This window comes from Solanum lycopersicum, chromosome 1 (genome assembly GCF_036512215.1).
Source record: "Solanum lycopersicum chromosome 1, SLM_r2.1".
Lineage (NCBI taxonomy): Eukaryota > Viridiplantae > Streptophyta > Magnoliopsida > Solanales > Solanaceae > Solanum > Solanum lycopersicum.
In genome coordinates this window covers 71,442,211-71,465,253 of record NC_090800.1, presented here as the reverse complement: position 1 = coordinate 71,465,253, position 23,043 = coordinate 71,442,211, and the positions used below count along the sequence as shown (strand labels likewise).

The 23,043-nt window shown below is 33.7% G+C and overlaps 1 protein-coding gene across 1 annotated transcript; it reads right to left on the bottom strand.

Annotated features, from left to right (window-relative positions):
• Positions 1-17,672: 17,672 nt before the first annotated feature.
• On the bottom strand, positions 17,673-17,978 carry LOC101252520 (putative lipid-transfer protein DIR1). The gene has a single exon (XM_004229187.4). It carries the CDS (start codon positions 17,976-17,978, stop codon positions 17,673-17,675), a length of 306 nt encoding a protein of 101 aa, XP_004229235.1.
• Positions 17,979-23,043: the final 5,065 nt, after the last annotated feature.

Genomic DNA, 23,043 nt, shown 5'->3' with positions numbered 1-23,043 from the left:
CGTCAAGCATTACAAAAAGTAACATATTTATTTATTTTGTATACACTTGTATTTTTGATTGTTTGTTTTGTGTAGTTATTTTATATTATTTATAATAGGAACTATGCGGAGGATCGCTACAAGAAAGGAAAGGCAACATTACCACAATTGTTTAATTTTGGTGTAGCGACAATTGACAACAAGAATTGGTTCTACAATATCGGGTTTGAGCGCCAGTTGATTGATAACTCGGTATGTTTTCGTTTTTTAATTAAAAATGTTTAAGAAATTGTATAATCTATAACTTATAATATTATTACTCATTATATCACAGCACATAGATGTCATATTCTACTATATAAGGAAAAAAGCCAAATACTCCAACAGGAGCCCATACAAATTCACAAATCTATGTTGCAATTTTAACTCTATTTTCTAAATGCTTGAAATGCATATTATGGAATAAAAGGTGACCTTTCTAAGGAAGTGTTAGACGAGATGATTATTGATTACATTAATGGATACAAGATGCCAGCGTATGCACCATGGCACACAGTTGATGATGTATTCATCCCAGTTAACTTAGAAGGCATGTTACATTGAATTCTGATTGTCATATCTTTCAATGATCGATGCATCAAGGTGTATGACTCAATCAACAATTCTCTTCACCACTCATTTGTTTTCAATCACATCAAGAAGTATGCACAACTTATACCAATGTATCTTTTAAAGTTTGATTTCTATCTTAAGAAAGGTTTGGATATTGCGAGCCACCATCGATATCAAGGTCATACCGTATATGATTCCTTCAAAATTGTATATGTGGAAGAGCTTCCCCAACAACCAATTGCTAGTTTGTAAGTTCAAAATTCATTAAATTTATATTTTATTGAACATAGTTACACTTTAAGTAGTATAATAACATTTGAACTTTTTTTCATATAATTTTTTTTAGGGATTGTGGAGTGTATGTTGCATTATACGCGGAGTTTTTGAGTGAGAGGAAAGACATTCCAGCAGATTTAGACCCAGAAGAAATTAGCCTTAGATACAGTGCATTGTTGTGGAATTACGACAATCAAAAGATACAAGCTGGAGTTGCCAGTGATAGTGAAGCGCCTTTAATACCTGTCAGGAATCACACAGAAAACAACAGTACTGAAACGATTACAATCTAGTAGTTTTATACCTTAGTTGTAGCATGGTTTTGATTTTTAGTTGACAGTTTAAATATTAGTTTTAGATTAACAATTTTACGATAACTTTTGTTTTAATTAACTCGTAATATCATTTTGCTTGTTTTGAACTATTATATTAGTGTTATACAAATATATGACACTATCTTTTTGTGATATTTTGTATAACGTATTATATAAATAAATATTAAAATATACAATTTAATTGTATAAAAACTACTTTTAAAACTAAGTGTCTTACATATATGTATATATACACACACACACACACAGAGTTTTCTATACAAATTAATGCAATTACTATATTTTATGCTAATAATGTTTTATATTTTTTTTATAAGATCTTGTTGTTTAGTGTTGAACATTTTATCATGTTGAGTATATATATACAAATTGCATTTACGAATTTGTATAACAAAGATATATGTTGTTCAAATTATTAATTGTATATATTTTATACTCACACTTATCTCATTGTATAAGGTATATACTTTATATTAGTGTTATTTTGTATAACGTATTATATAAATAAATATATACATATACATTTTAATTAAATTACTGTATATACATATACAATCTAATTGAATAAATATATACATATACAATCTAAATATGTCACGACCCAAATCGCGTCGTGAGTGGCACCCACATTTACCCTCCTATGTGAGCGAACCAACCAATCTGAACTCCAACGTTTCGAACAAAATAATAGAAAACAATGCGGAAGACTTAAAACTCATTAGCGAATTCAATGATCAACTTCTAACACTCAAAACTTATCATTATTCCCAAAATCTGGAAGTCATCATCACAAGAACATCTACAATCAAATGACTAAACTAAGAGTATTCTAAAATCTAAAAATACATAAGAAGCTAGTCCGTGCCGGAAGTTCAAGGCATCAAGACTTGAAGAAGAAGATCCAGTCCAAGCTAGAAGCATTAGCTCACCCTGAATTTCCGATGTAGTAAGACTGGCTTGAATTACTGTTGAGTTGAAGACGATGACACGTTTGCTGCACTCCACAAATAAACAAGAAGAAAACATAAAAGTAGGGGTCAGTACAAAACACGGGTACTGAGTAGATATCATCGGCCAACTCAAAATAGGGGACAGTATATATCAATATTATCGTAAATCAACTATAAAACTCAACATGTAGCCACAACAAGTATTATAATCATCAATAAGTACCATCAAGTTCATCCATGAGGGCTCAAGCCTCAACACCATACTCATTTGGGAATTATGTTCATTAGATTGAGTATATTATCATCTTTCAAGATTCATTATCTTTAATACTCTTGTGTCGGTACGTGACACTCCGATCCCTCATATTCATTATTTCTCTTGTGTCGGTACGTGACACTCCGATCCCCTATATCTACGTGTCGGTTTTTGACACCCGATCCCCTAATTCTACGTGTCGGTTCGTGACACCCGATCCCCTAATTCTACGTGTCGGTTCGTGACACCCGATCCCCTAATTCTACGTGTCGGTTCGTGACACCCGATCCACTAATATCATTCTGTAAATCATCAGGCCTTCTCTATACCAAGGCATCATCAATCCCATTACTTTAATTCATCAAGCCTTCTTCTATACCAAAGCATCATTATTAATAATGTATATTAAAGTTTCCTTTCAAGATTTGAGATTCAATATTTTCATCATGCTCATCTTATCACAATCACACCATCATATTCATGCAAACATACAATTAAGCATATAGTAGGTTTACAATACTACCAATACATATCATTCTCTATTAAGAGTTTACTATGAAAGCATGAAAACCATAACCTACCTCCACCGAAGATTAGTGATCAAGCAAGCAAATTTTTCTCCAAGCTTTGTTTCTCCCTTCTCGTTCGATTCTCCCTCTCTCTCTTGTTCTTTCTATTTTCTTTATTCCAACCCTCTTTCTTTTACCCCAATTAGTATATAATTAAGAATAAAAGATGGCAATAATACCCCACTAATTAACTTAGGGTTACCTCTTTTAACCCCTCAAAAATTTGAGTTATTAATATAAACCCACGAACTTTATAATTAAGGCAAGAATAGTCAAAAACGTCCCTTAAAACTTAACCAGAAATCCGACTCTGCCTGGGATTTGCGCAACCTGTGACGGGCCGTCGTGCCTGCGACGGTCCGTCCTGCAGGTCGTCGCAGAGTTCAGAGACCCAAATTTCCACCAAGGGTCTGTGACGGTCCGTCACACCTGTGACGGTCCGTCACACCTGTGACGGTCCGTCCTGCCATTCTGTCACAAAGTTCAGAGAGTTGATTTTCAGTACCCAATTTTAGATTTTCTAAGTATTTTGGGACGAGACCCCCTCGACGGTCCGTCGTGCCCATGACGTTCCGTCGTGGGGTCCGTCGCTTCTGCCAGTTTTTCCAGAATTGAAGTCTGTTGCTCAAAACGACTAAATGGGTCGTTACATTAGATACCAATTTACCCATCGTTCGTCCCCGAACGATCAAAAGAAGGAAAACAAGGGCGAAAAGGAGTACCTGAATCTGTAAACAGGTGTGGGTATTTTTCTCGCATATCCGCCTCCTTCTCCCAAGTGGCTTCTTCAACCGGTCGATTCTTCCATTGCACCTTGATGGATGCAATCTCTCTTGACCTCAACTTGCGAACTTCTCTATCTAAAATAGCAACAGGCTCCTCCTCATAAGACAAGTTCTCATCAAGCAAAACTGAATCCCAACGGATAATGTAGTTTCCATCCCCATGGTATCTTTTCAACATCGACACATGGAATACCGAATGTACTCCGGACAGCCCTGGGGGCAAGGCTAACTCATAAGCCACTTCCCCTACTCGCTTGAGTACTTCAAATGGTCCAATGTACCTTGGACTTAGTTTACCCCTTTTTCCAAACCGCATCACCCCTTTCATGGCGAAACTTTCAACAAGACTTGTTCACCTTCCATGAACTCTAAGTCTCTAACCTTTCGATCTGCATATTCTTTTTGCCTACTTTGTGCCGCTAGAAGATTTTCTTGAATAGACTTCACTTTTTCCATCGAATCCCTCAAAAGGTCAGTACCCCAAGGTCTAACCTCGAACGAATCAAACCAACCAATGGGAGACCTACATCTCCTACCATACAAGGCTTCAAATGGGGCCATATCAATGCTTGAGTGATAGCTATTATTGTATGAAAACTCCGCTAAGGGTAAGAAGCTATCCCAATGACCACCAAACTCTATCACACGCACGAAGCATATCCTCCAACACTTGAATTGTTCGCTCAGACTGACCATCGGTCTGGGGATGGAACGCAGTACTAAGGTCCAACCTAGTACCCAATTCTGCATGCAATGTTTTCCAAAACTTAGAAGTAAACTGCGTACCTCTATCTGATATGATGGATAGTGGAACCCCATGCAATCGCACCACTTCCGAGATGTAAAGTTTGGCTAACTTTTCTGCATTGTAAGTCACCTTGACCGGAATGAAATGAGCAGATTTAGTTAACCTATCAACAATCACCCAAATGGAGTCATACTTACCCATTGTCTTCGGAAGACCAACCACAAAATCCATTGCAATTCTTTCCCACTTCCATTCTGGAATGGGCATTCTCTGAAGAGTTCCTCCGGGCCTTTGGTGTTCATACTTTACTTGTTGACAGTTTGGACATTTGGCAATAAAATCCACAATGTCACGCTTCATTCTACTCCACCAAAAGTGTTGCTTTAGGTCACGATACATCTTGGTTGCGCCCGGATGTATAGAATACCTTGAACTATGAGCCTCTGTCAGAATAGTGTTGATCAAATCATCGACGCGGGGTACGCATACCCTTCCCTTGATTCTCAAAACACCTTCCTCATCGATTTGTGCTTCCTTACCCTCCCCTCACAATACTTTATCTTGAATTCTTCTTAGTTTCTCATCATCAAACTGTTTTCCCTTAATTTTGTCAAGAAAAGAAGATCTTGACTCCACAGAAGCCAACAATCCTCCCTTCTTATTTACTTCTAATCTCATCAAGTCGTTAGCTAGAGTCTGAACCTCTCTAGCTAATGGGCGTCTAGAGGCTTGCAAGTGAGCTAGACTTCCCATGCTTCCCGCTTTTCTACTTAAAGCATCCGCTACAACATTCGCCTTCCCCGGATGATACAAGATAGTGATATCGTAGTCCTTTAGTAACTCCATCCATCTCCTCTGTCTTAAGTTCAAATCTTTCTGAGTAAAGACATACTGAAGGCTGCGATGATCCATATAGATCTCACACTTAACCCCATATAAATAGTGTCTCCATTGTTTTAATGCAAACACTACCGCGGCCAATTCCAAATCATGAGTGGGATAGTTACGTTCATGCACTTTTAATTGTCTTGAAGCATAAGCAATCACACTCTTCTCTTGCATTAATACTGCACCCAAACCCGAATAGGATGCATCACAGTAAACAATGAAGTTCTTACCCTCTACTGGTAAGGTAAGGATAGGTGCGGTAGTCAACAAAGTCTTGAGCTTCTGAAAGCTTTCCTCACATTCGTCCGACCATACAAATGGAACATTCTGCTTAGTCAAGTTCGTCAATTGGGAAGCAATAGAAGAGAATCCCTTGACAAATCAACGGTAGTAACTAGCTAACCCAACAAAACTCCTTATTTCTAACACATTAGTGGGTCTTACCCAATTCTTCACTGTCTCAATCTTAGAAGGATCCACCATCACTCCATCCTTAGAAACCACGTGCCCCAAGAAGGACACCGCATCTAGCCAAAACTCACACTTAGAGAACTTGGCATAAAGCTTTTTCTCCCTCAGCATTTCCAATACCATTCTCAAATGCTCTTCATGTTCCTTCTTGCTCTTTGAGTATACCAATATATCATCAATAAATACGATCACGAAGAGGTCCAAATATGGCTTAAAAATCCCGTTCATCAAGCTCATGAACGCAGCAGGGGCATTCGTAAGACCAAAGGACATCACTACAAATTCGTAATGCCCATACCTCGTTCGAAAAGCAGTCTTTGGCACATCCGTTGCCCGTATTTTCAATTGATGATAACCGGATCTCAAGTCAATCTTAGAGAAGACACAAGCACCTTGTAACTGATCGAACAAATCATCAATGCGGGGAAGAGGATACTTGTTCTTTATGGTTACCTTGTTTAGTTGTCTGTAGTCTATACACATTCGAAAACTCCCATCCTTCTTCTTTACAAACAAAACCGGAGCACCCCAAGGAGATGCACTTGGTCTAATGAAGCCTTTGTTCAATAACTCTTGAAGTTGTGCTTTTAACTCTCTTAACTCCGCGGGAGCCATTCTATAAGGGGGTATAGAAATGGGGCGAGTACCGGGTTCAAGATCAATACAGAAGTCAATATCCCTATCTGGTGGCATACCAGGAAGATCTGCAGGGAACACATCCAGAAACTCACGAACTACTGAAACCGACTCAATCGAAGGTACTTGGGTAGTGTCATCCTTGAGATGTGCCAAGAAAGCTAAACACCCTTTACTAATCATTTTCTTAGCACGAAGAAAGGAGACAATGCGGACCGGATTGGAAGTGTAGTCACCCTCCCACACTAACGGGTCTGTCCCAGGCTTGGCTAACGTCACCGTTTTAGCATTACAATCCAAGATTGCAAATTGCGGAGAAAGCCAAGTCATACCCAGAATCACGTCAAAATCATCCATTTCTAAGATAACCAAATCTACATAAGTGTTGCTCCCCACAAAGTTTACCAAACAAGACCTATATATCTTTTCAACTACCACAGACTCACCCACCGGAGTAGAGACATGGATAGGCATATCAAGTAATTCACAATGTAAATTTAGACCATTAGCAAATGAGTAAGATACATAAGAAAACGTGGATCCAGGATCAAACAATACAGAATCCATGCAATCACAAACCAGAAGATTACCTGTGATGACAGCATCAGATGCCTCCGCTTCAGACCGCCCAGGGAAAGCGTAACAATGGGCCCTATCGTTTGTCTGTCCGTTGCCCTTACCATATTGTGATGTAGTGGCCCCAGTTTGCCCATTACCTCTGCCGTTTTGGTGACCACTATTACCTCGACCACCACGCCCTCCAGAAAAATGGCCTCCACCATGACCACCTCTACCTCTAGTTATTGGGGGTCTGTAACTTGGTCTGGGACAATTTCTCCTAATATGTCCAATCTCCCCACATCCATAACATTCTTTGGAGTCGATCATATGCCCCTCGGAGAAGTGTTGACCGGTCTGAGGTGGTCCCCCAACTACAGTCTGTAGTGAAGACTGAATTGGTCGGACTGAGTAACTTCCCGAACCTTGTCCTCTAGTGTAAGAACCATTAAACTCACCTCCCTTTCGAAGCCTTTTTAATGTCGGTGTTGTGGTGAAGTCGTCTGGCTTCACTCCCTCCACTTCTATCACAAAGTCTACCACCTCTTGGAAGGATTTTGCTGTTGCCGCTATCTGTAAGGCCGAAATCCGCAATTCTGACCTCAACCCCTTCACAAACCGGCGAATCCGCTCTTGAGGACTGAAACAAAGTTGAGTGGCATATCTGGATAGTGCACGAAACTTAGCCTCATAAGCATTAACCGACATCCTACCTTGCTCTAGGCTCAAGAACTTATCCCTTTTCCGATCCCTCAAAGTCCGGGGGATATACTTCTCCATAAACAAACTAGAGAATGAGGTCCAAGTCATAGGTGGTGCCTCTATTGGTTGACACTCGACATGTGACCGCCACCACATTTTGGCTTTCCCTTGAAACTGATAAGTCACAAACTCCACACCAAACCGTTCTACTATACCCATCTTGTGTAGTAGCTCGTGACAGTCAACCAGAAAATCATAAGCATCCTCAGATTCCGCACCCTTGAAGACTGGAGGTTTCAATTTCAAGAACTTACTGAAAAGTTCATGCTGATCATTTGTCATTATAGGCCCAGTAGTCAGGCGTGGAAATGTGCCTATGTCCAATGGAACATCCATGCGGGGAGCCATAGTAGCCGCATGTTGTACCTCCGGAGCCTGAGGTGCTGGTGTAGAGAACACTGGGGGTGTCTGGCCTTGATCAGATAACCCGCTAAGATAAGCCAGAACCTGATTGATCATCTCTGGGGTAGGTTGGGGTGGCATTTCCTCGTTTTGCACTTGTTCAGTTTCCCCATCCTCCCCTTCTCTTATTACTTCCTCAGTCGGTGGGGGAGTCACTGCCCTAGTATCAGATGGGCTAGGTGCTTGTCCTCTCCCTCTAGAGGACGTCCTCCCACGACCTCTTCCACGGCCCCTTGCTGCTGTTCTTCCTCAAGCCACAGCCCCAGTGGCTGGCTCAGTTGTTTCTTGTCTGGCCGACGTTGGTGTTGGCGTAGTCGTTGCTCTAGTTCTAACCATTTGCGAAAGAGAGTGAAGATGGTCAGATACCAATTCGTATCGCCTAGATACCAATTGGACTCAAGTAGTAGCACGAAAGAAAGAATGAAAGAGTGAAATTTTTCCTAAAGTCTTATAGCCTCTCAAGGAAAAGTAAAGGCGTCCCCTACCGTTCCTTAAGACTCTACTAGACCTGTTCTTGTGTGATGAGACCAACGAACCTAATGCTCTGATACCAAGTTTGCCACTCACGATGCGATTTGGGTCGTGACACCCGATCCCCTAATTCTACGTGTCGGTTCGTGATACCCGATCCACTAATATCATTCTGTAAATCATCAGGCCTTCTCTATACCAAGGCATCATCAATCCCATTACTTTAATTCATCAAGCCTTCTTCTATACCAAGACATCATTATTAATAATGTATATTAAAGTTTCCTTTCAAGATTTGAGATTCAATATTTTCATCATGCTCATCTTATCACAATCACACCATCATATTCATGCAAACATACAATTAAGCATATAGTAGGGTTTACAATACTACCAGTACATATCATTCTCTATTAAGAGTTTACTATGAAAGCATGAAAACCATAACCTACCTCCACCGAAGATTAGTGATCAAGCAAGCAAATTTTTCTCCAAGCTTTGTTTCTTCCTTCTCGTTCGATTCTCCCTCTCTCTCTTGTTCTTTCTATTTTCTTTATTCCAACCCTCTTTCTTTTACCCCAATTAGTATATATGGGGTATTATTGCCATCTTTCTATTTTCTTTATTCCAACCCTCTTTCTTTTACCCCAATTAGTATATAATTAAGAATAAAAGATGGCAATAATACCCCACTAATTAACTTAGGGTTACCTCTTTTAACTCCTCAAAAATTTGAGTTATTAATATAAACCCATGAACTTTATAATTAAGGCAAGAAGAGTCAAAAACATCCCTTAAAACTTAACCAGAAATCCGACTCTGCCTGGGATTTGCGCAACCTGTGACGGGCCGTCGTGCCTGCGACGGTCCGTCCTGCAGGTCGTCGCAGAGTTCAGAGACCCAAATTTCCACCAAGGGTCTGTGACGGTCCGTCACACCTGTGACGGTCCGTCCTGCCATTCCGTCACAAAGTTCAGAGAGTTGATTTTCAGTACTCAATTTTAGATTTTCTAAGTATTTTGGGACGAGACCCCTCGACGGTCCGTCGTGCCCATGACGTTCCGTCGTGGGGTCCGTCGCTTCTGCCAGTTTTTCCAGAATTGAAGTCTGTTGCTCAAAACGCCTAAACGGGTCGTTACAAAATATGCATATACAATTTATTGAATAAATATATACATATACAAATTGCATTTACGAATTTGTATAACATAGATATATGTTGTTCAGGGTATTCGTTGTATATAGTATATACTAGCACTTATTCATTGTATTTATTAATTGTATATACATATACAATCTAATTGAATAAATATATACGTATACAATCTAAATAAATAAAAATTCGTTTTAAAACTCAATATTTTTTATTCTTACATATATATATGCACAATTTTTTTTACAAATTAATGCAATTATTATAATTTAGGATAAAAAAGTTTTATATTTATAAGATCTACTTGTTTAGGTTGAACATTTTATCATGTTGCGTATATATATACAAATTTAATTTACGAATTTATATAACAAATATATATGTTGTTCAAATTAATCATTGTATATAGTATATACTAAAACTTATTGAGTATAATAGTTACTTTTGTATGTCATACAACACACACATTAATGTACAACACATAACAAAATTACGACGTAGTTTAAGTAATATAACTATACAAAAACAAAGATTTCAATTAAGTCATAATGCATATAGTTTCAATTTAAATTTAATTAGGAAAAAACAATCAACCTTAAACATCTTTTGGCTTATTCCTACACGAACGCCTATTGTGACCTGCCATTCCACATGTGCTACATGTATTTTCCCCCTTAATTCTCGATAACTCTCTTGCTGTTTTTTTTCGAGGCTTACCCTTTGGCCTGCCAGGAGGTTGTTTAAATTTTGGAGGTAATACATCATCAACAATAACGCTATCCGGAATCAACCATGCCTTTACATCCGGTAAAGGATGTATAGGCATATTATATGTTTTCAACATTGTCTTTGGTTTGTATAAATCTGAGCAATATTCATCTGGTGGTAGACTCTTCCATTTCAATACAGCCCAAGCATGTTCACAAGGTATTTCCTCGTACTGAAATCTTCCACAGGTGCAAGTTTTTTCTTTTATACAGACTACAAAATATCTCCCATCATCATTCTCATTTTGCACATATTCCGTTGACGGTACAACCTGCTCATTTATAAATACAATTAAATGAAATGTTGTTCATACTAATATATAATATACAATTAAATTTTTACACGTTTCTAAATATACAATTATTCTTAAATATTACCTTCATTCTTGTGCTCAATGCTTCATTGTCTGCTAGTATGTCATGGTATTTTCCAATCAATGATGTGAATGTGCAGGTTGCCTCCTTCTTGTAGTCATGATTCCACCTTCCAAATAATAGCCGTACCTCTTCGAGGAATTAAAAAATAGGCAATTCTCTCGCTGAAACAAGAGCGACATTTATACTCTCAGCAATATTTGATGTCATGTGCCATCCTCTATGTACTTGTGCATAACAAAGAGCCCATTTTTGATATCCAGCTAACTCCAAATACTCTTTCACTCTTATATCTTCTTTTTCTACAGTATCCATTAACATATCAAATTTATTCTTTGTGCAAGTTTTTGCCATTGTGTAGAATACACCAGATAACTTCTCATGAGATTTTCTAAACTTTTTCTGAGCGTTATTCCATAAATGCCACATACAAGCATAGTGTGGTACATTACTGTATACATTTGTAACAACCTTTATAATGCTCTCATTTCTATAAGACACAACACACATGTTACTCCTCTTACCGTATGCTTCTTTAAGTTGCTCAAAAAACCAAGTCCACGCAGCATCATTTTCTGAATCAATAATACCATACGCAAGTGGAAATATATGTCCTACAATAATATCAAAATCATATATTAAATGTACATATACAACAGATTCACGTATATACATATACATTATTACATATATTTATATATCTGTGCCATTTTTCATGCTTGCTGCAACAAATGTCCCATTATATGGACCTCTCAGATGACTACCATCCACCACGACTACTGGTCTACAATGATTGAATCCTTGTATAAATGTATTCAATGCAACAAATAGATACAAGAACTCATTATTCATACTCTTTTTCATACGTATATGAGACCCAGGTAAGTGATATCCATCATATACAAATACACAGGTAACTTTGCATATGATGTAACTGGTGTACCCCTCAAAGATTTCAACACTTTCTCCCTGTCCCTCCAAGCCAACATATAGTTAACATCAATTCCTAGATCAATCTTAACATCTTTTCTTATATCAGCTGGTGTATATTTACGCTTATGATCTACAAATTAAGGTTTCACAATCCCTCCTATTAAATTGCTAGTTACATGTCTTTATGAATAAACTCTATCTTTTAAAGGACATGTATGCTTTTGGTTGAATGCTCGAATTTTGAACATTCCAAATTTGTTGATATTAGAGGCCTTCATTAACCATTCACATCCTTTAGAATAACATTCCAGGTGTAACTGCATTATATTTTTAATATAGTATACAAATTTAGTTTACAATAGGCAATAAAAACATTTATGCAGTTTAAAAGTCACTATTTGAGAGGCACACTACCTTATTGAATTTGATCGAGTAGTTTTATACTGAAATCTCTCTTTAATCGCATATCTTTCCATGACTGCTTTCAAAATTGATTTGTCCTTGTATACTTGATCAACCTCAACATGCTTATTAGATTCGTCTGAAATCACCCAAGTTGTATCAATCGATACAAATGCAACATTTGTATCCTCCGGTTCAACAACAATCATACCATGACAATCATTTTCTGCAACAGTTGCCAACACCCTCATCTCTTTACACTGAGAAATCTGTCTATCACATGAATCCAAAATAGTTATACAAATAGGAAATTTGTTAAAATCAATGTTGGCCTTTTTTAGCATTACGTACACCCTGACACCCATGTCATTGTGTATAACCATTCGTTTATTGCTTTCTTCAACCTTGTACTCAATCTTCAAAGTCTTATTATTCATATCAACACCAACTGTTTGACAATAGTAGTATAAAAATCAAGAAACGTTGACTGTTCCTTAAAAACTACTCCCTCTATAGTATAATCAATGTAACTATTTGTATCGTCCCATTTTCCAGAATGCATAACCAAAATAGCTAATGAGCCCATTATCTGTACAATTATGAAAAGAAAATATATATATATTTCAAATCATTCAAAGAGATCATATATACAATTAATACAATAATATTTATACAATTAAATTACAGAATTGATTTTATACTATTATTCTTTTTAATATACAAACACTACATCTACAATAGTATATAATTCTATCAAAAGTAAAACAAATGCTTTATGGATATATACAATTATGAACAATGATTACATATTTTCGCTTACACTGAACTTATTTATAATATACAAGGACTGCGAATAACATATACAATTACATGAACAATATATAATTGTATATTACACAATTTCAGCTTAACAAAATCATATTTTGATTTTTTTTAAAAAACACATCACAATGATTAATGAACACAAATCACAATTTCTAAATTCAATTTAACATTGTATAGTTATTGCAATAATAAACATGAATGTTCATCGAATAAAAACTTACATGTATTCGATTGCAAAAATTGCTGAACTTCAGTTTCACAAACAGCAAAAAAAATTATATTTTGTTTCACTTGCTGTATAATTCTTAGTTTTCTTGAATTTTTTTTTGAATTTGAACATTTAGCTTAAAAAGGGGACGTTTCCCTAAAATTGTGGCATTATCTAAATTTATTGTTAGCATATTTAATGCTTCAGTTACAAACCACTTTTTAAAATAAAATTGTATAAATAAAAAATAAAAAAAAACATTATATACAAAATTAAAGATACCTAAATTAACTAAACTATACCCATAGAATGTAATTAGGTAAAATATACTCATATAATGTTATTTAATCAAATAAGTTTGCCATATATGAAATTTTCCCTAAAAAGTATAGCTCAAAATTTACATTACAAATCTTTAGCCCAAAATACAATTTGGTATATAAAATAGAGTAAATTTTAGGTTTAACAAACATAAAACTTATATTTGTATGTTATAGGTATAATTTGTATAATCGCTTCGTAGCAAACTTCTGGAGCGTCAGATTTATATAAATCGCTGGCAACATCTCATTTGTACAAATCATTGACAGCCTCTATTTGTATAAATAATTGGCAGCCTCTTAATTCAATTGTATATCTGCATAAAATTTGAATTTGTATAAAATTGAATCAAAATAAAATAGTTGTATATCAAATCTCTCTCTATACAACACAAATCATACATTGTAATTTGTATAATTTGTGTTTGTATAAAGCGAAAAAGAGAGAAAGGCAAAAGATAACTAATAGGGAAAGATCTATATTTGTATATTTATAAGTGTTTAGGACGAAAATATATGTATTTATATTTGTATATATAGTTTTCTTTCACTTTATACAAATACAAACACAATTTATACATTTATGTTTATATAAAGTGAGAGAGGCGAGGGAGAGTAACTAGCGAGATCTAGGTGAGTAGCGAGCGATATTCACTGGAGAGAGAGATGAATGAAAAGATATGTATATATACAGTTTTCTCATGCTTTATATAAATACAAACATAATTTATACATTTGTGTTTGTATAAAGTGAGAGAGACAAGAGAGTAACTGGCGAGCGAGATCAGGAGACTGGCGAGCAAGAAATATGGGGGGAGAGGCGATGACAAAGTGTTTGCTATGGATCAGAATTAAATGAAACTATGATTATAACATTTAATTTGAATTATTAGTTTGCTATTTTCATACAATTTTCCATATATATATATATATATATATATATATATACACACACACACACATATATAAAAAAAAAATTTAAAAAAAATTTAAAAACTTGATATACAACGGTATACCCAATATGAAATATTAAACAAAACAAAACAAAATATATTAAACCCCTCTTACCATTGACAATGCTTATGTGACATTAAAATAGCTGACTTGGCTAGAGAGAGTGACCAGACACATTTAAGGCGAGTAAGCATCATTATTTAAACTTTATATTTTAAGTTTTAAATTATTAAAATTATATAATAAAAAAATAAAAAAGAAAAGAATCTATCTTCTTCCTCACACCACTTTTCCAAAAAATAATCAAAAACTCCTTTTCAACTAACTCAACCCGTCGCCGCCACAATCCTTTCTTTCTTATTCTTCTTCAACTCAGTCCCACCTTTTTTCCTCTTCTTTTCAGCCCCAGATTCCCTGCCCCTATGCATTTTTTTTAAACATATACACCATTAACATAATCATAATAAAAACTTTTGTTAAAATACATCTCATTCATCTTTTTAAAACTTAATTTTTTAAGATCTATTGCTTGAATTTACTTATAAACATATATTCTTTTTAATTTGAAGTTTTTTTGATAGATCTTTTTATCAAATTTAAATAAATAAAATCGAAAATATGTGTAAGAGCTAACTATAATCTCTCACATTTTGTCAACAAGAAAAACTTTGAGTGTTAGGAAGACGAAAAATTGTGACTTTTATTTTTTTGGGGTGAAGGGTAGAGGGTGGTGAAAAAGAAGATGAAGTGGAAATATGAAAATGAGTATAGAGAGAGCGAAAAATTTGCACCTTTTTAAAAAATATTATTTATTTTTAAATATTTAATTTCTGATGTGTTATTAAAAAATAATAGTAATATTGGTGTGTCATTAAAAAATGACGTGGAATTGTGTAAATTGAGTGTACTACACACACACAAATGATGAGAAAAGGGTTTGAAATATCGTGTTTGAATGAGTTTAAAGATTCAATTGGCAAAATCCGAAGTACAATAGTTCCACTTACAAACGGAGCTAAGTTCGAGGGTCTACCAGGCCATTCCGCCAAAAATAAATTTAATCTTCTTTCTTGAATCTAAGATCAGATTCATCCGAGAACATCTCAAAAACTATATCAAATCACCCAAAATTTCATGATTAGTCTCTTCAATACGTAATTGATCTTTTACAATAATACCCACCCTATAGAGAGCTTATTTTTTGAAAATGCAATTTTCAAACTCTGAAACATGGAGTTTCAACAATGATTTCCATAAACTAAATATCAATAGGACTTCATAGTAGCTCCAATAATGAAGATAAATCAATGACTTAATAAATATATTTTTTCAAAATCATGAATCATTATCAATCATTCAGTTGTATATACATATGTATGAAATCAATGATTCACAAGTTGGTAATATCCGAGTGAGGCTAATGTCTTATGTAAGATGACTAGTAGAGACTCCGCAACCTTGTATTTCCATCATTTTTTCCTCCAGAAAATTATAATCCAAAATTGTTTGTTGGTATGGTCAGGGCGGAGCTACCTTCACATAAGGGGGTTCATCTGAACCCATTCGGTAGAAAATTATATTATTTATATATGGTTAAAATAAGTTTATACGTATATATAGTAGATGTCGAACCTCCTTCGGTTATCTATTTCTATAGATTTTGAACCGCTTATTGAAAATTTTGACTCCAAACTCATAGTTTCAGTATGAATTTTGTAAGAAACTCTTTATAAAACAAAGAAATGAAAATTGGGTATATTCTATTTTTCATGGTAGAAGGTAGCAAAAATAAGTTGTCTTTGAAGTGGGTTGTGAAAGACAACTTAATAAGAATATATTGTTAACAATAGTTAAATTTTATTGTAGAGATGAATTCAATTTGAATAAGCATTGAAAACCTTAGTTAAATTATGCAATATAACTATATAAACTACATTATAATGTAATCAATTTATATAGTTTGTAACTAATTCAATTACTAAAATTTAATAATAAAGTTAGCATGATATATTATTTGCTCTATAAAATAGATGATTTGAGGTTACTAAAAGACACCACAGAAACATATTAAAAGAGTTTCCTTAGATAAAAATGTGTAGTTGTTGTGAAAAATCCAAAATTTCATTATGATTTTGTAAGAAATCACTAAGGCAATTGGTGATGATAATATATCCTATCAAACTTAGTAGTACGTATGTTTACTTTCGCATGAATATTCGAGTTTAATTCCTTCCGATTTTATTGGTGAAAAGGAACTCTTTCATATCTATCATTCACTTTGATGAGAAGTTTTGGACTTCCATAATATATTTATCTTTTCTTTCAAATGTATCATCGTTCGAGATATGCAATTATTAGACTTCTCATGATCCCGTGCTATTTTGATTACACCACCACAGTATTCAATCCCTACTATCAATCATCTCCATGCTCCATCACAACGAGCATTGCTGACAGCTATCATCAACTATCTCATATTTTTTATCTACCATTATCAATATTATTAACTACTAACATCAATCAACTTCATCATCATAATCATCACCACCATTACTACTACCAATCATTATCATTACACCAGTCACTATAACAACAACCACCTCTACCACATATTACTATCATCAACACTAGCCACTAACATCAACCAGTACCACACCACTACAAATTATCTCCACCATCCCCACCGAACATCAATATTACATTTTTTATCAAATAATATTTTTAAAAAAATATTCAATTACATTTTATTTGAATTAGTATATTTAGAAATAAATAAATTATGCACATTACAATAATGAAAAAAGACATTCTTAATCATTCAATGTTCACATCTAGAGACAACATATTAATCATACAGACTCAAACATATTAATCTTAACAAAGACAAATGAGGTCGTCACACTCCTTTTCAAATGGATAGAGGTCTCAAAATCAAAACATAAATTGATTTACAACAACAAAATTTAAGTAGTTTAATTAAGAAGCTAGCTAGGGTGTAGTACTAGGGAAGAAATGGAAGACCTCTATTTAGTTTTTCTTAACAATTAGAAGGAGAAGTGAGATTGCATTTAGTAGGAAGAGCCAAGGCAAGTTCAGGATCAATCCCAAGAGAGGGCAACACAAATGAATTCCTATAAGAACACAAACACTGCAAGTCAGCACCTGACAAAGCTTCACAGCAAGAAGCAGATGGCTCCACTGGATTTGGTTGTGTTACTGATGGCTTACATGATGTCAAACCATCATCGTCCATGTTACAAATATTCATTCCACTTGCAAATTCTACTATAAGTAGTAGTCCTAGAACTACCATACCCAAAACTTTGCTTCCTTTCATAGGCATGTTTTCAAGTAAAGTGTATGTGGAGTTTGCAAGTTAAATGGTTGAATTTATAAGCTGAGGAACCAAGGAGATTTTGATAGCTTGTGGGGTCAAAAACATAAAACAACAATAATAGCTATGCCTTAACTCTAATCACGTTAGAATAGTACTATATATAAATTCTTATTGTCTTTGTCATTATATATATGTATAGGCTTACCATATATACACCTCCATAGATTTGCTAGTGTATTTCGTTGAGACACTCGAATTACAGTTTGTTTAATTGAACAGTTAAACACATGATAAAATATTTTTATTAGACATTTTTAATTTAAATTTTGAAATTTTCTTTTGCGTAGACGCCCCAGTGAGCATGTGTGAGAGTTTGGCAATGGTAGGCATCAACAGTGGCGGAGGGAGGATTTTCATCAAAAAGGTTTAAAAAAAAATTAATCACGTAAATAATATCCACAAATAAATGGATCGGATCGAATATAAATAGATTGGATAAAAAAATTAATATATCTAAAAACTTAAATAGATCAAATTTTAATAACAATCGATCCAACAGAAGCAACAAACAGCAGTCAGCGCCTAACGGGCAACGGCAAGGAAGAAGAGACAATGAAAAATAAAATGTGAAAAAATCCTAAAACAAGAAAAGATTTTTTAATATTTAACTTTCTAATTAGGTTTTAAACTAATAAATCTTAAATTTCCTATAATGGTTTTAATTTTTTGGAACTAAAATCGTTTTCTAATTCCATTATTATTTTAAAAAAGCAATTTCTGATTCCATTATTATTTTAAAAAACAATTAAAACGCCTAAAATGTAAGGTGATAAAAAATTGCCTCCATCTGGATTCAAACTCACAACCTTGCGTGCCTTAGCGCAGATTCTTGAACCCACAACACAACTGAGCTACGCCTTTGGTTTATTTTTAGGAGGTTCAATGTCATATATACACATATATTTAAAATTTAATTGTGTATATATAGTGTAATTTTTCGACGATGGGGGTTCGGATGAACCCCCTTGGTTGAAGGTAAATCCGCCCCTGGGCATCAAGTGATCTAGGTAGAGGCAAACTGTAGAAATATTTTAGGGAGGTGATTAGACATGACATAACACATCTAGAGCTTACCGAGGATGTGATCTTAGATATGGGGGTTTGGATGTCATGTATTAGAGTAGGAAGTTAGTTTGTAGTCAAGCGTTGTCTCATTTTCTTAAGCGATAGGCTTGGTGGTCGCACTTTGATCTTCTTTCTTACCAGTAGTATTAACACTAATATCGTAGTTTCTTGTTCTTCAATTTTGATTATCACATGTGTTTCTTGTTTCTTTTGTATGATGTATTATTCTCCATTTCACATTATTTTGTTATTGTTGCCGCTCTTATTTTGGTATTCTCTTTTTCATTATGTTTATAAATACTTTATTCAGGCTAAGAGTCGATCAAAACAATTTCTTAATCTATTTTCACTAGGAAATTAAGGATAAGGTTTGTGAACATATATATATATATATGTCCTCTTCAAACACCTATGGGATGACATGGTATGTTTAGATAATAAAGTTTAACAATATAAAATATACTATTAATTTTCTCCTTTACTTATACACCTCAATTTCAATTAGAAAATACTACTTATTGAGGCTGACGTTCTTTGAGGAAAAAGGTAGGTAGGGGTGGAATGAGGAGAACCATGAGTAAGAAGCCCGTGAGGATTAAAGGTTTGTCATTATTCAAATCAAATTCTTCCACTGCAGACTTCACGGGTTGTAATTGTATTCTGTTGGGACCTATCTATGGCATTACTATTCAAGGTTGTTTTACCAAACATGCATATCCATTTGAATTAATTAATTCATGATTTTGGTTTAGCTTCTTTAATTTTAGTAAAGTTACATTACAAATTGTTTAAAATTTTAATGTTTTGGAGATCATAACAGTTTCTCTATCAGTTTACCTAAAAATTTACCGTCGATATTGAAATTTTGTAGAATCTCTACAGGGAGTTCTATTTTAGTTTAACATTTTTAGAGATTACTTAATCCTAAATTCTAGCACATGTCAATATAAAGGTATTTTATTTCCTTAAAAAGCACAAAATATCCCATAAACGCTTGAGTATTTATATTACGTAAATTCATAAAATATTTATAAAGAGATCAAACTCAAATCATCTTAGTTCGAGAAATACGTCACTAACGGCCCTCATGAAATATGAAGATCAAGTTCTAATCATCTTAGTTTAATATATCGCTAACAACCCTTGAATTAAGGAAAATATTAGGATTGAAATATGTCACTAACACCCTTGCATCTACGAAAAATATTAGGAGAGAAATAGGTCACTAACGCCCTTGAATTATGGAAAAATATTAGGAGAGAAAACAATCAACGGAGACACGGATATGTATATCCACATATTTATCAATAAAATCATGTTTCTTTATATTTATAGTTGAGAAAAGGCTCAAATATGTCATTGGACTTTCAGAAAAGACTTATTTATGCCACCAGTTAGAAATTTGGCTCATTTATGTCATTACTGTTCAAGAAAAAGCTCATTCATACCATTATTTTTTTAAAAGTGGCTTTGCAAAACCATTTATGACTCATCACCAATTTAATTCGGTCATATCATTAATTTTGTAATTAAAAAAGTTAATTCAATTTTTGTTCAGAATTTTGGTTTTTTAATTAAAAAAATTTAATTCAATTTTTGTTCAGAATTATTATTTTTTTATTTAAAAGATCGATGACATAGCCGAATTATAATTGACCACGTGTCAAAAATGGTTTTGCAAAACCACTGTTGAAAAATAATGGCATGAATGAACATTTTCTTAAACAGTAATGAAATAAATGACCCTTTTCTAAAAGTTCGATGACATATTTGAGCATTTTCCCTTTATATTTTGTTTATGGTTAATTTATTCTTCATATGTTTAAAATTTATTGCAAACAAATTGACACGTTTACTGGGACCAAATCTTCCATTCTCATCTCTTCTCTCCGTACAAATCAAATCCTTGGATCTAAAGCCACAAAATCACAAATGTGGAAGAATGAGTTTACTGCTTCATGGTTTATATGACTGTAGACTTGATGAAACTCGAAAATGAGACTTGAAGTACTCATTCTTTCACCTTTACAATTTTGGGGTTTCAGATTTGCAAAGATGATTTGTGAAAGAAGAGATATTGAAGGGTTGACTTGGTCCTACTAGACGTGTTAATTTGTTTGCAGTCGTCGTGGCTAAACTTAATTCGAGACCTAAAGCTAAATTTTACTTAGAGGTCTAAAATTTGAATAACTTTTATTTGTAATTTTTTATTTTTTTAAATTTTAGATGTAAATTATTACTTAATATCTTTTTTTATAAATGATTTTTTTCAAATATTCTTTAATTATTAGTTGAAGCAAGATTTTATCAATTCAACATTGAAAATATCATTTTATTGAGAAAATTATTATATGAATTGATAATATAGTTCTACAAGTAATAAGTTGATAAATTTTAAATAAAGATAAGAATTAGAATCATAGAATCTGATTCAAAAAGTTGTTAACTTGGTATATCCTACTGTAATATGAAAAGTTACGAAGAAATAAAATAATATTTATAAATTATTTTGTTCAACACTTTTTGGATATTGATTCATATTTGTGACGGAATATTACTTTAATTATCAAAGGTTTGAAGAAATAGAATGCATAAAGAGTTAAAAAAGACAAGTGTTAGCAAAGAGAGAGAGAGAGAGAGAGAGTGTATATATATATACACACTTTTTATCACAAATAATTATTTTTTTCATAAAAAAATTAACCATATTTATAGAAATTTGAGGCCCCAAAAATTGGAGGCCTAAGGCATTGGCCTAAATATTCATAGGCAAGAGCCGACACCGTTTGCAGCAAATTTTAAACTGCCAGAAAATAAATTACAATCACAAAAATATGAAGAAATAACTTTATTCATAAAGATTGTGAGTACAAATCTGTTAACCCCTTGATTCTTTTATCTCTTAAGATTTATCATGATTCAGGGACCATTAGAGGCGGGTTTCTCAAATGTAGGAAGCCACACATTTTGATCTCTTTATGTATATCCCATGAGTTTATGGAATTTCGATATTTCTTTGAGAAAGACAATATGTGGTGTCCTTGTGATCTTTTTATGAATAACCAACACATTGAAATCTGGATTTTTATAAATACCCAAGAGTATATGAGATATTTGAGATATTTTGATCTTTTTATGAATATTTCATAGTCTATTTGAGATTTTGATCTTTATAAATACTCAAGACTCAAGAGTTCATGGAGTATTTTGACATAACTTTTCAAGAAAATATAGTATAACTCTTTATATAGAGATGAACTAAATAACAAGATTGAGTAACCTCCAAACATTCTTACTAAAATCAATCATGTTTTATAGTCCACAATATTTTAATGTCAACACCGAAAAGATTTACTTTTTCTAATCTATTTTTTTTCTTTCAAAGAATATACTTGTTTGAATTTTTGAAAAATGAAGTTCGTATTTTAGAGATAACCGAGAGTTAGAAGTTTAAATGTCACTGGCTAATTGGCCTTCATAGTCACATAATTTTGTATTATTGTTTGGTTAGGAACTAGTTATCCCAAGATTAATTATCCTAGGGTAGTTATTTTGGGATAACTTATCCCACCCTATATATGGAACAACTTATCTCATCACTATGTTATAAATTGTGGGATAAGCTATCCCCAACATGTCAACCAAACAAGACACCAAACTTTTATTTCAAGACTATTTTTTTAGATCAACTTACAAAATGACATGTATATGGTTATTGAAGTTCAATAATTATAAATATGTTATTTACTAGAAATGACTACAATTTATGTCAATTTCTAGTTGCATGTTTGTATTAAATTTTATTTTGTATTATTGTTATTGTTATTATTTATACAATGCACTAAATAAGGTATGATATGTTACTATAACTCCCAAGTACCAACCTTTTATTATGTTGCTAAATAACTGAAATTTTCATTATTAAATTACCAACTAATAATTAATA

Excerpts from the sequence above, each read along its gene's own strand:
- LOC101252520 (XM_004229187.4), bottom strand. The coding sequence starts at position 17,978 with ATGCCTATGAAAGGAAGCAAAGTTTTGGGTATGGTAGTTCTAGGACTA.